Source organism: Eretmochelys imbricata, chromosome 2 (assembly GCF_965152235.1).
Source record: "Eretmochelys imbricata isolate rEreImb1 chromosome 2, rEreImb1.hap1, whole genome shotgun sequence".
Classification (NCBI taxonomy): domain Eukaryota; kingdom Metazoa; phylum Chordata; order Testudines; family Cheloniidae; genus Eretmochelys; species Eretmochelys imbricata.
In genome coordinates this window covers 194,435,957-194,453,557 of record NC_135573.1, presented here as the reverse complement: position 1 = coordinate 194,453,557, position 17,601 = coordinate 194,435,957, and the positions used below count along the sequence as shown (strand labels likewise).

Here is a 17,601-nt window from a genome sequence, read left to right as displayed (position 1 = left end):
TCAGTAGGGTTTTCAGATATAACTGAGAGGAGTTTTCCCTGTAGTTGTCAAGCATGGCAAGTAGAAGTATGTACTCGATATCAAATGATTTTTAATCTTTTTTTTTTTTTCCCCTGTCCTGGCCTAGGGTCTATGCTTTAATGGAAGTGCCTTTATTTTGTACCTCATTGCTGCCATTGTAGATTCATCTTCAGTTACCAACGAGCAGAATAGCCACAATTACAACAGCTGGGCAGCTTCTTCCGTGAGTTACTTTAAAAAAATAATTGAACACTAATATATTCTATGTATGAAAATGGTACATCGAGAATGGAATTTTCAAAAGTGTGAGCTGAAATGGGAATATCCTATTTTAGGTTTTGTAAATCTACAGAATGGTGATGGTGCATTGTGCACAGTAATTCAGAGGAAGATCATATGAAAATTTAACCATTAGTTAACTTACATAAATGACTAGTGATTTTGAGTGCCCCCGTTTTTTGGGTACCTAACTTAAAGATGTCTTCAAGTGGCCTGGTTTTTAGAGAGAGGGTGTTCAGCATGTTCTGAAAATCAGATCTCTTCAAAGTGATCTAAGGCAGGTGCCCAAAATCACTGGTCATTTCTGAAATTGTCGGCCATTGTCTTCCTATCTATGTTTGCAAATCCAAAACAGTCAGTGGATTTGGAAGGTCTCCTTGGGCCTGATCCTGAGCCCACTGAAGTCAGTGAGAAGACTACCAATGATTTGGTGAGACTTAGGTCAGGACCCTTTGGCTGCTATGATGCCCCTAACCCAATTCTTTTATATGGAGCAGCTCCAAATTACAACTACTTTGTAGGTTATTCGTGCAGCTTCAGGTGCCTCTCTAATCTCCTCTGTTATCAGGCAGTCACAATTCCTGTCTTCTGTGTATGAAGTGTGTGTGTTTTTCTTTAAATGCAGTGATCAAAATAGAGACTTTGGCACTAGCTCTACTATGCTCTTGCAACTGGAGGACCATGGGCAGTACATAATGGAGTCTGGGGGAGGCTAAGCTTCCCTAAACCTCGCACCACCGGAGAGGGAGGACTGTGACGGATTATCACATGCAGGGCTTGCCCAGGGGCCCCCTGACAATTTGGAGCCTCTGGAAAAATTCCATACATACACACCCCCACCAGTTGCCCTGGGGCACAGAGCTTTTCCAGTCTTGGTGCCAAAGTGGAGGGGGCAAGGGGTGGAAAGGAGTGAGCAGGGCCCCAGGGGAAAGAGGCGGAGTGGGGCAGATTAGGGGCAGGGTCCCAGGGAAAGGTTGAAATTGGGTGGGGCCTTGGGTGGAAGGGGCAGAATGAGGGAGGGGCTCAGGGCTCTGGCCAGTGCTGAGAGCTTGACCCAGCTGGGGCTGAGCTCTCAGCCCCCACCAGAGCCATGAGGGGGCTGAGAGCAGCAAGCGGTAACAGGGTTTCAGCCAAAAGAGGCAGGGCCACAGCCAGAAGAGAGTAGGCGGGGCTAGCCTCCACAAGGGGAAACTTTACCCGCCACCCATGTGGAGGACCTCTTCTCTCTCTCCCTGGTGTTTAGTTTTTTATTTCCCTCTTGGCACCTCGTAACTAAAGGCCTGTCACTCAATGGGTGTTGCTTTTGGCAGGAACTTGTTTGCTACTATACAAGTTTCTGTGCTGATTTGGATTTTTAAGCAGAATGTATTAATACTCTGCAGATCATCTGAGATGTCCTAGGACCTCTTCAGATAGCTTTTAGTACTACTTGCATATAGTGCTGTTTAAATTAACTGTTAAACCTGGATTATTACTCTGAGAGCTTGTTAAACACCCCTCCTTTCCCTGCTTATTCCTAAAAAGAGATTTTAAAGAATTCAGTAATAACAAAATCATCTCCACCCAACATGCTCTCTTAAGTAAAAGAAAGCTTTCAGGTTTTTGTTCAGGAGAGACTCAAAACTTCCCAAAATTAAGAACGCAACAACATTCTCACAGTGTTATATATTAACCATATTTTACACCAATTCCTACAATTTGTTTGGTGCTTCTGATTAAACAAAGTCACCAACAGAAGTTATGGACCTTTTAGCATCATTATACAAGTGTCTAATCTGAGCCCTAATTCTTCTACCCTTATACATGTTCAGTGGTACTTTGCTCCAGTAATAAGGGTGACTGAATCAGGCCCATGACAACATATAGAACCAGATACATTGTTGGTGTTAACCCTGTTTGGTCCTAAATTTTCATCATTGCTTAACTTAAGCTGTCTAGTTTAAATAACTTGCAGTGATGACAGAAGCCTTACCATTGGCACTGGGTGGTATTAAAATATTTAGAATAGCTGATGTGCAGCTAGTCGAGTAATACATAAAAAGTTTAAAGGAGGAGGGGGAAAGAAGTATACAATGTAAGAAATTGGGAAAAGAACAGTAAAAGCTTGCAAAAATTAAGTACTGTATTTACAGTAATGGTCTGACTCTGTCACCATATTCACTTTGAGTAGTGCCTTCCTCCATCAATGTGGTCCTATTGGAATAATAAAATAAGGTGCTTCTATTTGTGAGTTAAGTTGGCAAGATCAGATCCTAAATGAGCACCATTTTTATTAATATAACTATTTGTCTTCTATCGAATCCTTTTCATAAAATTAAAATGCTCTAAAAAGATGCTATTTTTTTCTAATATGTTTGTTTTTTCTCTTCCCTCTCTCTATAGTTCTTCGCCTTTGTGGTTACCTTCTGCTATGCAGGAAATGCCTATTTTAGTTTTATATCTTGGAGATCACGGACCTCACAGTAAATATTTTGTTTAAAAAAAAAAATTTGTGGATATAAAATCTCAGGAGAGTTGTATTATGTGACCGAAAGGTTGGGGTTTTGTATACTATTTTTCATTAGAATTGATAAGAAAATTATTTAAGCTGTAATTAAAATGGATACTTATTTATAATATACTATTGCCTTTAGTGATGACTAACAGATTTTCTCTGTATTGTATGATAAAGTAGTACAAGTAGCAAAATTTCATACTGTCTTTTATCTTTTAAAATTAATATGGTATTTTCCTAGAAATTATATAGCTATAGTAATTAAGCTGTTAATGAAACCTACTCGGATGATGTGCCAATTTTCCAAATTTAACTATTTTTAAATGTCACGGCTGTAATTTCTGATTAAATGCCACAAAATAAAAAATGAGATTTCGATATTGTCTAATTTTTTGTGTGCATGAAAAACTAAGCACAAGAATGCTTTAAAATAAATGTCTTGATTTTGCATGTATTCAACTTCTTTGTTGGGGAGGGGACACAATTTTTTTTTCGTTTAGATGCTATGCAAAACCCTGATCTTCCCAATTCGTGTATTCCATTCCATCTACAATCACCTTTCTGCTCTCCAGCAAGGCGGCCTGCAATAGAGCCCATTAACTGAGCTCCAAAATTAGCCAGAGAGACTGTTACCTCCAGAAGCTGAGCACATTACCTTTGATAGTGTTCTTGGACCCAACAGGCCTAAGGGTCACAAGATGTGAAGCCAAGAACTGAGCCCAGGTCTCTTTTTCACTTGGCTAAAGGTTAAACATATTGAGTATATCATCGAACACCTATTGAAGATGTTGCCTCTTGTTTGCCAAGGGGCACTGAATAGAACATAAATCTATCCCATCTGCCACAGGGTCACCTAAATGCTAATAAATAATATTAATGTGTTTTCTTTAGGGTAATCACCAGAGTGGAGGTGGTAAGCATGAAGAAATCCCTCCAGCCTTCCTCTGCCTACCACCAACATCTCCAAGATGTTAATTTGTAAATTAACCTCTTTTACTTTGTATCTCTCTTTTTTTTTTTTTTACATATCTTTTATATTGGTGAAGTAGAATTGCAAGCGAGTGACTCATAACTGATAAAGCTCTGCTACCATAGCCCCCCGGAGTGCTTTTTGTCAACGTAGCTACCATTTGTTCAAGGAGGTGGTATTCCTACACTGACAGAAAAACCTCTGCCAGCGTAACTATGCGAATGCAGTCTTCATAATATAGACACACACTCTATCCTGATTCACGCCTTCTTAAAGAGCTAGGTTTCCCCAATCCTGTACATCTAGTACTATTATAACGGGTAAATCCCTTCTCCTGCACTTCAGAAATTTTGGATCCTTCCAGACTTTGAAAATCTAGTTGGCTCAATATTAAGGTTTATTTTTGTCATTGATATTTTTACTAAAAATCACAGACAGGACATGGGCAATAAACAGAAATTCACGGAAGCCTGCAACCTGTCCATGACGTGTACTAAAAATATGAGAAGGAGGGGGACTAATAGGTGAAGCTCCAACCCTACCCCAGGCAGCAGCTCCAGACAACAGTCATGGAGGTCCATGAAAGTCATGGAATCTGTGACAAAATCATATCTTTACTCATTATAATTTGTATTAGGGAAATCTGAGGATTAAAGGAACAGAACCTGCTTGCATATTTCTCCCCTTTAAATAAGATAACCTCTTACATGTTTTGAGACCCTGTACCCTGCAGTTGGGAAGAATTATCTGCACTCCAATAATTCTGTTCTTGATCACAGAGCTGATGTATCTGTTGAGTGGCATAATCCTTCAATGTAAGAGAAGCCAAGATATTTAAATACTTGCATTTATTACATGTCTGTTTGCACAGTAAAGATCAAATGCTGGACTGCACCCTGTGGTGACAATGAAGACAAATGTATAGTTGCTGGCTTATCTACACAAGTCAAAGGTTTTTGTCATTAACATTTTATACAGTCTTCTGGTGGTCGAATAAGTATCAAACATGTAAAAAATGGTCCAAATGATAAAACCTGTAGATATGCCTTCAAGTGTAGCTAAAATCAAAACCTTGTAAGTGATTTTCCCATCAACAGCAATTGCTATAGAAATCTAATAGAAATGTGTGCTCTTCCCCCCCCTAATTAAACATGGATGAGAAAATTAGTTTGGACTCTGTCATACAAGTGCTAAAACAGACGTGTTGTGGCATTAGGTACATCTGTGCACTCCTAAAGATAGAAATTTAAAAAAAAAAAAAACCTCCCTTCAACCATTATGTAATTAGCTTGTTAGTAAAATACTTGATGAAGTAGATAAAAATTAATATTTTTCTCCAATTACAGTTTTATATTGCAGATTTTAAAAACATTCTATTAACGTGTAACAAATTCTCACTGTAAAATATCTAGACTTCTGCTCGAGTTAGGTGCTTGTATATTGTGGGATACAGATGTCTATAGTCACTAGGACTCACTTTACAAAAAGCTGTTTCAATACTACTTGTTATCATATGTAAAGCATGTGACAAGATGCAAGTAAATCAAATAAAGAAAATTATAATCAGATGTTAAACCTAAAACTCAGGACAGTGAGGTTCCACTACCTATGTTCTAGAGTGGGGGATTTGTACTAATCTTCATTGTAAACTGTTGCCTCTATTCCTGTGCATGCAAAATATGACCACATACATTACTCAACCAGCCTTACTGTGGTGGTGAATACTGTTCTCCATGGACTGAGCTCATGATGGGGGTGCACCAATCACATGTGTACTCCCCAGACACTTATGGAAAATAGGGGGAAACTATATGAAAAGTGAGCTAGTGCTATAGAAATCTCCAGATTCCCTAACAGGAAGAGGAGAAAAGACTCTACTAGAATCTTCTTCCAAAGGAGAGGAGAGAAACCCACACCCAAGAGAACTGAACTTGCACTCTGGAGAGAGATGGAGAAGGAAGAAATCCTCTTACAAGTCAGCGAAGAGTGGAAGGGATATTTTCCTCCTGTGTAAACTCTTGACTTTAAGCCAGTGATCCATATTGAAGCCTTATTAATGTTGTGAGGTTCTTTCTTCCTACAGCCATTCAAATCTCTCCAACTAGCCAAGGAAATATCTTGAGTGATAGATGTCTTACAGAATGAGAAACAGAGGGCCAATGCTATAGTTGTAGTAATTCTTTACATGAGTACTAACAGCATATGCCAGGAGTGGCCAACCTGAGCCTGAAAAGGAGCCAGAATTTACCAATGTACATTGCCAAAGAGCCACAGTAATACATCAGCAGCCTCCCAGCACCTTCCACCTACTGCCAGCCTTGCTGTTCAGCGCCTCCCCCTCCTTCCCCATCAGCTGTTTTATGGCATGCAGGAGGCTCTGGGGGGGAGGGGAAGGAGTGAGGGCATAGCAGGCTCAGGGGAGGGGGCAGGAAAGGGTGGAGTGGGGGCAGGGCCTGTGGCAGAGCCAGGCGTGGACAAGTGAGCACCCCCCGGCATCTTGGAAAGTTGGCACCTGTAGCTCCAGCTCTGGAGTTGGTGCCTATATAAGAAGTCGCATGTTAACTTCTGAAGAGCTGCATGTGGCTCCGGAGCCATAGGTTGGCCACCCCTGGCATATGCCATGCAGAGAAACTGGCTGTTTCCTTTTCTGGGGTATATCTGTCTTTCCAAACCAGATAACATATTGTGATGAATCACACAGAAAATGTATTCAAAAAAGAAAAACAAGCATATATTTTTAAACATGAGGAAATGTATAGTTTCCTCTTTTGAGCTTTGCTAGACTTTCTGCATGAATTCATTCCAGCTGTGTGGGTGTTACAATGATTTGAGCATTTTATTGGTTTCTGTGACCGTTTAACACTAATGCCTCCATTTTCCAAACTCATTTGTTCTGTGAATAACAATACATGAATCAGAAAGTGTGCTTTTTTGTTAGCATTAGTCTTCAATGAGAAGTTACAGTGTTACCGGAAACTAAGTTTCAAGTAAAATACTGAGAGCACCCTCACTGCAAGAATATAATTTCAACATATAACACAGTGTGCCATGTGCACTTGGTGATCCATCGGAAACTTGCCACTGTCCAGTGCACTGTCTTTTGGGAAGTTTTGGCTATGTATGCTGGGACAGAAGAGAGTCATGCAGGGGTGACTGGGAGTAAGGGGTCAACTTCCCAGCAGGCAACTTTCTCCATCCCATAATGTCATCCATATCCCATAATTGTTGCACCTTTTACAAAAACACAAAACCCTGTGCTGCCCTCCTTGCTGTCCACCATCTCTGACGCTATTGTCAGGAGTGTTGCAAGCACAGGACATGCTCTCCTCCAGTATTTTCAGAGCTGCAAGAAGAACCAAATCAGTGGGGAACATGCTGATTTCATGGAGGTCAGATGTCTGTGGGACATAGCAAAAACCAATTCAAGGTTAGTGGGGGTGTTCATGGAGCAGCTGTAGAGGGTGGAGCACCACTTCTGCACCTGAGAAACAATCAATGACTGGTGGGATCACATCATAGTGCAGGTTTGGGATGACAAGCAATGGCTGCAGAACTTCTGGATGTGCAAGGCCACATACTGAGCTTGCCACAGCTCTCCAGCACAGGGACATCAAACTGAGAGCTGCACTAACAGTGGAAAAGCAAGGGGGGGTTGCACTGTGGAAATCATTTTGGAGTTGGAAAATCCACTGTGGTGGCTGTTGTCATGCATGTATACAAGGTCATTAATCATCTCCTGCTAGGCAGAACTGTGATTCTTGGCAATGTGCAGGACATAGTGGATGGATTTGCAGCAATGGGGTTCCTGAACGGTGGTGGGGCAATAGACCACCTTGCCCAAGAGCATATCAACAGAAAGGGCTACTATTCTGTGGTTATGCAAGCGTTGGTGGATCACTGGAGGTGCTTCACCAACATCAGTCTTGGCTGGCGAGGGAAAGTGCTTGACTTGTGCATCTTTAAGAATCCATGATGGTTCAGAAAGCTACAAGCAAGGACTTTCTTGACTGGCAGATTACCATCGTCTATGCTGAAATGCCACTAGTGATCCTGGGGACCCAACCTACCCCTTGCTCTCCTGGCTCTGGAAGACGTAAGCCGGAGACCTTGATAGCGCCAACGAAAGATTCAATGACCAGTTCAGCAGGTGCAGAATGACAGTTGAATGGTAAAGTGAAAGGAATGCTGGTGTTGTTTACTCTCAAGACTGGACCTCAGTGGAAAAAACATCCTAACGGTTACAGCTGTCTGCTGTGTCCTGCCTAATATCTGTGAAGCAAAGAGGGGAAATCTGCGACCTTGGTGGCTGTCTATTGAGTATGAGCAGCCAGACATAAGGCTGTTAGAAGAGCTCAGTGCAGTGTCATATGCCTCAAGGAGGCTTTGTAAGAGCACTTTAATAATGAGCCACAGTAATGGATTGTGGTGGACTGTGGCCCTGCAGTTTTGGGGCCTGTTAAGAAATGTGTGGTACTTGGTGTACATCTATGAATGTAACACTGTTAATGTGCCTACTAATTTTGTGGTGCTTGTTGTATGTTTATGATTATTATACTGTTTGTCACTGATCCTGTTAATTGTGTCACACTGTACAATAACAAGACAGTGGGTGATTTCAGTCACTAAGTACTCTGCAGCATATAGTGGGAACTAATAAAGATTAATTATTTTCCAAATAGAATTTTACTGAGTGACAAAAACACTACAAAAAATAAGTCTGTGCAAGTTAAAAGCAAATACATTAGAAACTTAATAAATCAGTAGAACAGAACTTAACAAGGGGACAGAACACTCGTACATTTTAGTGACACGTACAGCAACGTGGCTCTCACAGGTCAGTGTATGTGAAGCTGTGGTTGTCCTTACTGTCCCCCTGCTGTGGGGTGGCAGATGTAGGGATGTGGCCCCTAATGCCACATGGAATGTTGAGGGGGGGTGTAGGGAAGTTCTGTAGGGGAGTTATCTTTAGACTGCAAAGGGAGACGAGCCTGTGATAGTTGAACCTGTAGGTCCACAAGATCTTGCAGCCTCTGTGTTTGCTGCTGGAGAAGCCCCATTTTGTCCTGTGCATCTCCCTCGCCTCTTCCTGCTGAGACTCCTGTGCCTTTCTCTTCTCTGCTCTTTCCTTCTCTATGTAGGCTGCAATATTCAGGCCCTCTGCTCCTAGTCTGATGCACCCCTGGCTTGCAGGATCTCCCTGAACATGTCATCCTGAATCTACTCTTCTTCTTTTGTAACTGACTCAGGCATTCTGCAGCCATGTAGGGGAAATCCCTCAAGGCCACAATGGCAGCAGCTACAGATAAAGCACACAGAGGTACCATTGTTTGTATAGTCACAATGAAAAGTGAAAGTTAAGGTTCAGAACTCCCTTCCCTTGCTCCCCTACAGTTTTAAACAAGACATGCTTATTGACACTTCTGCTTCAGCATGCTTGTGCACAGCACCGCTCACAGCACCAGCCATGGTGAGTATCGGCTGCCAGGAGTGAGGGAAATGAGGAGGGAATTGCCTTGTTGCCCTGTAGTCATAGTTTCATGCAATGGCACACAATACTGGCACCATTTTCCACAGGTGGTGGTGGTGATTTTAGCTGATATCTCACTCCTGAGGATAACAAAGGCACAAGAGAGCACAGCTGCTGTCCCGAAGCTGCCCAGGAGGCCCGTATTATGACACTAGGCTGTTTATTGCAATGGTGTCTGATAAAGTTCTCACTAACTAGCATGGAAAAGTGTCCTTCCACTCAAGAAGAAACAAAGTTGCTATCCCTAGAAACCTTCCCGGAGAGGACTGCTGAGTACCTCCATGAAAGTTTCTTTGAGATCTCTCTCAGGGGGGTTCAAGAGACATCCCTGTGTACATAAACAAACTGCTCCACATGCCCCCCACCCCCACCTAACTGTACAGAGGAATGAAAAGCAGATAACAATTCTACCTTTTTATGCTGTACCGCTACCTCTTCTAGTATGAGTAAATGAATGAAAAGTCAATAGCTGTGTCCTGTTAAGTTGGGGGTGCCATCAGTATATTCTTGTAGTAGAAAATACATTTACGCCCTTACTCAAGGCTCCTTCCCCTGCATCAGGTTCACCTGTGATTGACTGCCCCAATGGACTGTACTGTAGTGGAGACTCAAACAGGCAGACCTGGACCCCTCCTGAGTCACATGTTCCCCATCCTCCTCCTCTTTCTTCTCATTGTCCTCGCTGTTCACGGCAGGTGTCTGTGTGTCATGGTCCTGGGCGGTATCCATAGTGGTCTACAGGGTGTTGATGAGGTCTCCACCAAGTATGGCAGGCAGCTCTTTGTAAAATAGGCAGGTAATTGATTTGGTACCAGCTGGACTGTTCACCTCTCTGGCTTTCTGATATGCCTGATATGTTCCTTCACTTTCACGTGACACTGCTGCTTATCCCTGTCATGCTCCTTCTCCTGCATGCCCCCTACAATCTGTTTATAAACATGCACATTTCTACATCTGGTCCCTAGTGGTGCCTGCGCAGCCTTTTCTTCCCACAAGTCCACATCCAATAGCTCCTGTCTACTCCAGGCCAGAGTGCATCTGGAGCACGTAGCTGGCATGGTTGGCATGGCAGTTGCAGTCAACCATGGAGTAGTGCTAGGTGTGCTCACCAAGCTGGACAACCAAGAATAGGCATTAAAAAAATTAGTGGGTGCTTGGGGGGGGGGGAGCTTCCAGTCTCCGTGACCTCTGGGCAGTGGAGTTCACAATTGTAACCAGACCAATCAGTGTCAAACTTTGTGGGACAGCTGCTGAAGCACTGTTAGGGTTCACACAGGTCCCACAATGTCTGCACTCTTGCTGTGTTGACCTTGGAACATCGCCCATGGCTCAACACTACTCCAGGACGTGGTGTTACTGTATTGCTGTAAAGGGGCCTGGGAGACAAATGTAAGTGTAGACACAGGCACAACTAGGTTGATGCCAGGCAGCTACGGTTGAGCTAGCTTTCTGGTGGAGAGCAGGCCTTAGTTTCCCAATCTGGAAAATGGCAATGATAAAACCCCTCCCAGGGCTCATGCTAATTGCAAAGTGCTTTGAGTGGCTGGCAAGAAGTACTGGTAGGATGAGGATTATAAATAACAGAGAGACACAACAAGGGATCCTCTTTTATTGTATCTTATTGTCCATCCCCCACTCATGTATCTGGGGCTCAGCCCACTGTATCTCAGCCCTGGCACACACCCATGGGCCTCTCCCAAGAGACTCAAGGCCTGGGTTTGGGGGGGCGGGGGTTCCTGCTGTGGTAATTGTCACATGAGGGGCCTGCCGGCAGGTGTGCGGGGGTGGGGACGCCGCAGGGTCTCCCCTTCCCTCCCCCCTTTCTGAAGGCTGGGGAGGGGAGTTCATTTTGAAAGCCAAGCCAGTGTCCCGTCCATGTGTCTGTCTCTGTCCGACTCCTGTTTAGGGCTGGAACCTTCGTGTCGCTGGGATATCCCAGCTCACAGCCAGTTCTCCCGCCTTCAGCCTTGCGCGCCCTGCCCCGCTCGGGCGCTGTCTGCGCGGCCGCTGCGCCCGCCCCCTTAACCCAAAGCCCCCGCACCCCCGGCTGAAGGGCGGGACGGGAGGGCAGGAGGCAGAGCAGAGCGCCCCGCCCTCTTGGGGCTGACCAGCCCCGGAGCCAGCCGCCAGGAGGACCTAAGCCGCCGCCGCTTGAGCGCGGAGCGGGGCGCGATGTCTCACGGGGCCCGGGTGATCCGCACCGGCGCCAGCAGCGGGGCCCCCGGCAGCTCCTCTTGCCCGCCGCCCCCGGCGCCGGAGCCCGGGCTGCTGGACGGCGGCTACGCCCGCTCCTGCTCGGCCATGCTGAAGGTCGCCCAGATGGTAAGAAGGGGCCCGGCCAGGGGAGCAGCAGCCCCCGGGAGGGACCCAGCCAGCAAGCTCGGTCCCCGCGGAGCATCCCGAGGGAGGCGCCATGTTCCCCCCTCTCGCCTCCTGCGGGCCGGGCGGCCCCTGCTGTCCCCGTGCCGAGCCCCTGCGACTGCAGCTCCGCTCTGGCTGGGCTCAGCTGGGGCCCCTCGCCTCCCCTGCCTGCGTGGTTTCTAGTCCCCTGGCCTCCCCCTGGCCACAGCCTCCGAGGCGAGGGCAAGAAACCCGGAACGAGCAGCCGCTGGGGGAAGTTTCTTCCTGAGCCTGGGGACTGACTTTTACTGTGGGCTGGAGAGTATAAATGCAATAAGTCACATCCCTAGCTACCCTACAATTGCTAACGTGCAAAATGGGAACTGACTGCTTAGGCAGGAGTACTACGGAAGGGGATCTGGGGTTACAGGGGATCACAAGCTAAATATGAATCAACAGTGTAACACTGTTGCAAAAAAAACAAAACAAAACAAAAAAGTCAACATAGTTCTGGAATGTATCGGCAGGAGTGTTGTCAGCGAGGTGCAAAGTAATTCTTCTGCTCCACTCCGGGCTGATAATGTCTCAGCTGACATATTGCATCCACTTTTGGGGGCCACCTTTCAGGAAAGATGTGAAAAAATTGGAGAAAGTGCAGAAGAGTAACAAAAATGTTTAAAGGTTTAGAAAACATGATCTATGAGGAAAAATTGATATTCCTGTGTTTGTTTAGTCTGGAAAAGAGGAGAATGGGGGGGGGGGCATGATAACAGTTTTCAGGTACATAAAAGTTTGCTGCAAGGAGGAGGATGACAAATTGTTCTTGTTAATCTCTGAAGGTAGGACAAAAAGAAATGTGCTTAAATTCCAGCAAGGGAGGTTTAGGTTGGACATTAGGCATTTTCCTATTCCTGTCAAGGTGGTTAAGCACTGGAAAAATTGTCTGGGGAAGTTGTGCAATCTCCATCATTGGAGATTTTTAAGAACAGGTTAAACAAACACCCAGTAGTCCTGCGTTTACCTAGTCCTGCTTTACCTAGTGGAGTGCATGGGACTGGACTAAATGACCTCTTGAGGTCTCTTCCAGTCCTACACTTCTATGATTCTGTGTAGCAGGAGAAGCATCTCTTGGCCACGTAGCTGGCTGCTCCTTCTCTGACCCCCTAATTGCCTCCTTTGGATGGTCACTAGAAATGTTCTGTTGCATTTAAAAATCCAAAGCCTCTCAAATTACATACTGCTGTGTGGTTCACACACTCTGCAGGGTAGTCCTCTTTGGGTCTGGATTCTGAGCACCACAGGATGGGTTCTGGAATCCTGTGCCTCATTCCATAGATCCTCAACCTCCCTTGGACATGGAGAAAACCATTTGGGGCACTTACTGTTACTGATGTTAAGTTGCATTTTTGTGGCACCTAGAAATCCAGTCATGAACCAGGACCCCACTGTGGCCAGCCCTTTTACAGAATTCTTGTTCCTAGGGATTCAGCTGTAAATTTAGCTCAGATGATGAGGGATTTTTTTTTAGTTACTCTTTTACATATTTGGAAATAAATTTGTGTGTGTTATTGATTCGCCTGGGTTATTACTTAAATTACAGGATATTTTGTGAATTTTTATTCTTGATTTTATAAAGGACAGAAAGACATCTTGTTCTTGTGAAACTCAAATTTACTGTCAGTTAAAACAGTCTTTTCGATTTTTCTAAAGCATGTGATACAAAGTCGTATTCAGATTATGTACCTAGAATAGCAACGTGTATGAGCAGTGTTTTATGTTCCACCTAACAACTTGGCTAGAATAAGTTTTTAGGAGATGAAGTGACTTGCTGAAAAATACAGTGCTGAATTCAAAGTAAAAGCTAAGAACTGTAATGTCCCATGTCACGACAGAATGAAGTCAAACCAGTGAGTTTGATTTTCAGAAGTAATTTGAGAATTTAACATCACAACTCCCATTAATTTCAGTGGGAGTTATGTAGCGTAATCCATCAGTTGCCTTTGAAAATTGCAACCTGTAACTCCGGTTAAACAAACTCCTGTCAGGGATGTTTCAGTGCAGGGGGATGGACTAGATGACCTCTTGAAGCCCCTTACAGTCCTAGTTTCTATTTTCTATTATTCTATTTTGAGACAGGTAACTGAACATTAGTGGGCATATATGAATTCAGTGAGTATCATACCTTGTTCACTAAACTCCTAAGTCCTCTCCCACAATGATTTGGGGTCACTGTTTAAGATGTATAAAATGCATCTGATGAAGTGGATTCTAACCCATGAAAGCTTATACCCAAATAAATTTGTTAATCTCTAAGGTGCCACAAGGACTCCTCCTCATTTTTGCTGATACAGACTAACACGGCTACCACTCTGAAACCTGGATAAGATCTGTTCTCTAGTGCACTCTTTTCTTTGGCTTGTTTTTCCCAAACACTGATAGTGGAGGTTATTCACAGGACATGACATTCTTTGAGTATTATCATAGTGTATAGTGGCTGAGACTATCAGAATTAAAGCAGTCAGTTTGCTGCAATGACTTTACCAATAAGCAGCAAACCTTCTTGGACTGAAAGTGGTGTCATTTCTTACTCTTGGACTCTTAAAGAAAGATCGGTTGGCTTCCGGGCAAATCGTGAGGATGAGCTGTTTCCATTTCCTTCAGACGATTTGCTTGTCAGCTTCACTGTTAGTGTGAGCAATAGAGGTGACCTCAGGAATCCATTGAGCTTTGGACAATTGAGTCTCTTTCTGAAGTGGTGTCTTGGTGCTAAATAAACTTGAATAAGTTCCGTAAAAAGTTGAAAGATTACTTACTAGGGCTGGGGTCAGCAACGTTCGGCACATGGCCCATCAGGGTAATCCACTGGCGGGCTATGAGACAGTTTCTTTATGTTGACCATCTGCAGGCATGGCCCCCTGCAGCTCCCAGTGGCTGTGGTTTCCTGTTCCCGGTCAATGGAAGCTGCAAGAAGCGTCAGCCAGCACATCCTCGCGCTGCTTCCTGCAGCTCCCATTGGCTAGGGATGGTGAACCGTGGCCAGTGGGAACTGCAGGGGGCTGTGCCTGCAGACAGTCAATGTAAACAAAATGTCTCGCAGCCCACCAGCAGATTACCATGATGGGCCACGTGCCGAAGGTTGCCAACCCCTGTACTAGGGTTAGAAATAACCAGAACAATCTGGTTCTGAATGAGCAACTGCAGCCGATGAAATATTCTCTCTGCTAAATTTTTTGTAAGTCCTATTTTCTCATCTCATAAAATAGTCCCATTGTGTCCATGAAATTATTCATCATGCCAATTAATTCACGCTATAGTAAATTTTTACAGGATTGGGACCTGAGTTTGTAAAGTACTGTAGACAGTGGAGAGCGATATACATTTCTTAATTAATTATACAGGTATAAATTACAATGCTGGTAGAGTAGCAGTCTGTCAGTGATAGAAGTGTTGTGCCAGTGGAGGCCAAAGATGGGTGTAATGCCCTCTGGGAGCACCATGCTTACTAGCAGCACTTGCTGTATCCTTTTTGAAGGTATACTATGTGTACTCCCACTGACTGGCCCTCTGAATGCTCACATTTATGCAGTGAAAACACAGCCCTGGCCATGTCCCTGCTTGCCCAGTCGCTCTTCTCTCTCCTTTTCATTTTGTTTACTTTTTATCTACAGAAATGTTTACTTTCATTTTTGATATACAGTAACCTTAGATGCTCCTTGTAACACTAGCAAGGAAAAATTCAGAGAGAAGTAGTTTTTTTTAAGATGATAGTGTCTCTTTAATATATATACATAAAATAATTAGAAATAATTCTAGTACATCAACTGAATGTGCTGAAAGTCATCACATACAGGAAAGAGAAGAGGGACCTCTTTATAGCATCCCTCTGCCACGTATGCTTTTTTCAGCTGTTGCTTTCTGTCAAAGATTTTAAAACAAACCAAGATTAGGTTTAATAGAGGTTTGAAAGCCTGATTGGCAATCTGAATATTATTGCATTGTTGTGACTGATGGCTTGCAGTCAATTTGAAGATAAAGGATTATTCTGCTAGGGGTCTCAAAGCACTCATGGTCATCTGTGGTGGTTAACCTGGACTGAAATAGGAAGTAACAAAAGTGTGTTTCTCGTCTATAAGATTACTGGAAATTGTGGTACTTTTCCACTGTGTAATTTCTCTAACCTTGCAAAAGAATTACAACTCCAAAGAGGGAACAAACATTGTACAGTGGGGTCCTAGATTTTTGTTGTTTAAAGGGACATTCAACAGAAATATACTTCTTGAAAATGTTTTACCTTATGAGTATTACATGTAACATTTTAGGCCCTGATCCTGTACGTTTATATTCATGGGTGGCCCTTGTGCCTGCATGGGGTCCCTGGGATCTGCCCATGTGTCTGATCTTTCAGGATCAGGGTCTAAAATTGATATAAATGAAAGAGAGTAAGGGGGGAAATATTTCTCTATTTTTCAGTTTGTTTACTTAGTGCACTTGACAGTGTTTTCTTTATAGTCAGTTTCGCAGTTTATAGTCAGTTTCATGGTTTCTCATATATGGTAAACTAGTCAGTTTCCTCTGTCATTTTTTGTGACGGGCCTTTTACATATCAACAGGAAAGAGAGAAACCCTTTTTTTTTTTTTTAAATATGAGCATGTGATTGTAAAACCAGAAGTGTTGAGAAAGGAACTCTATTCTTTTAAAAGTGACCAAATTCCATACTGATGATGTCCCTTTCGTAGAAGTTTATATCCAAAAGTTAATCATGAAAAAAGCAGCTTATAACTTGATTGTGGGGAAATAGCTCACATTCTAAATCGCTGGATTTTATTTTTTTTTTACAGCTCAAAATTGCCAAGACATCTTTTTAAAAAGTGACTATGTTCAATTCACACACACAACACTGTTGTGTTCCCCAGCTGGTTCTGTAGCAGCAGGATGCTCACAGTGTGTCTCTACACTAGAGAGATGAACCGTTTGTAACTGAATCAGCTTGGCAAAACCGTTTTGAGTGTAAACTCTTCAGTGCTCCATGCTAACCGTGATGGTTTTTATTGAAGAACCCTGAACGTTTGCCCCATGTCCGTGCTAGTGCTGCTCTGTTTCATTTGCAATAACCTCAAGGCACCTATCCCGCATTTCCTGTCATTTGTCTAAAGGAGGCTACAGACACGGGGCCAGATTTTGGCCTCCGTGGCAGCCCATGTATGCCAGCTTGATGGGCAGCAAAGCTAGTGTAAGGGGATTCCTCAGTTGTGTAGGGCCAGTGGAATGGCTCTGATTGCACTACCATCACAAAGCTCCATGGTGCAGGGGTATGCTAGAGTGCGGAGCACCAAGGGAGGAAGAAAAGCCATAGTAACATAGCATAAATGAGCGTAGTCCTTGGGCCACTCCGGTTTACGCCAAGAACAGCTCTGTTCCCAAGCTGCCTATAGAGCAGGGGTCAGCAACCTTTCAGAAGTGGTGTGCCGAGTCTGCATTTATTCACTTTAAGGTTTCGCATGCCAGTAATACATTTTAACATTTTTTAGAAGGTCTCTCTATATATAAGTCTGTATATTATATAACTAAGCTATTGTCGTATGTAAAGTAAACAAGGTTTTCGAAATGTTTAAGAAGCTTCATTTAAAATTAAATTAAAATGTTGATCTTACACCGCCAGCCCGCTGCCAGCCTGGGGTTCCGTTCACCTACGCCGGCAGCAGGCTGAGCAGGGCCTGCGTCCGGGACCCCGGCTGGCAAGGGGCTGGCAGCCAGAACCCCAGACCGGCAGTGGGCTGAGCAGGGCTGGCAGCCGGGACCCCAGACTGGCAGTGGGCTGAGCAGCTCAGGCCACTGCCGATCTGGGGTTCAGTCCTCTGGCTTCTGCCAGCCAGGGTTCCGGCTGCCGGCCCCGTTCAGCCCGCTGCCGGTCTGGGATCCCAGCCCTTCCCACATAGAATGGGTACCTACCTTCTCCCTGGTTCTAGCCA

General features: G+C 44.2%; 2 protein-coding genes across 3 annotated transcripts in view; both read left to right on the top strand.

The window, feature by feature from the left end:
* Positions 1 to 3,016, top strand: part of CMTM8 (CKLF like MARVEL transmembrane domain containing 8) — a 45,297-nt gene extending 42,281 nt beyond the window's left edge. For both annotated transcript variants that reach the window (XM_077809302.1, XM_077809301.1), the window contains 2 exons: positions 128 to 244; positions 2,683 to 3,016. In XM_077809302.1, the coding sequence (XP_077665428.1) occupies positions 128 to 244; positions 2,683 to 2,766 (201 nt within the window). In that variant the 3' untranslated portion in view covers positions 2,767 to 3,016. The remainder of the gene's footprint in view (positions 1 to 127; positions 245 to 2,682) is intronic.
* An 8,389-nt stretch (positions 3,017 to 11,405) lies between these two features.
* CMTM7 (CKLF like MARVEL transmembrane domain containing 7) overlaps positions 11,406 to 17,601 on the top strand; it is a 47,366-nt gene continuing 41,170 nt past the window's right edge. Inside the window, exon 1 of the mRNA XM_077811233.1 lies at positions 11,406 to 11,613. Within this exon, the coding sequence (XP_077667359.1) occupies positions 11,464 to 11,613 (150 nt within the window). The 5' untranslated portion in view covers positions 11,406 to 11,463. The remainder of the gene's footprint in view (positions 11,614 to 17,601) is intronic.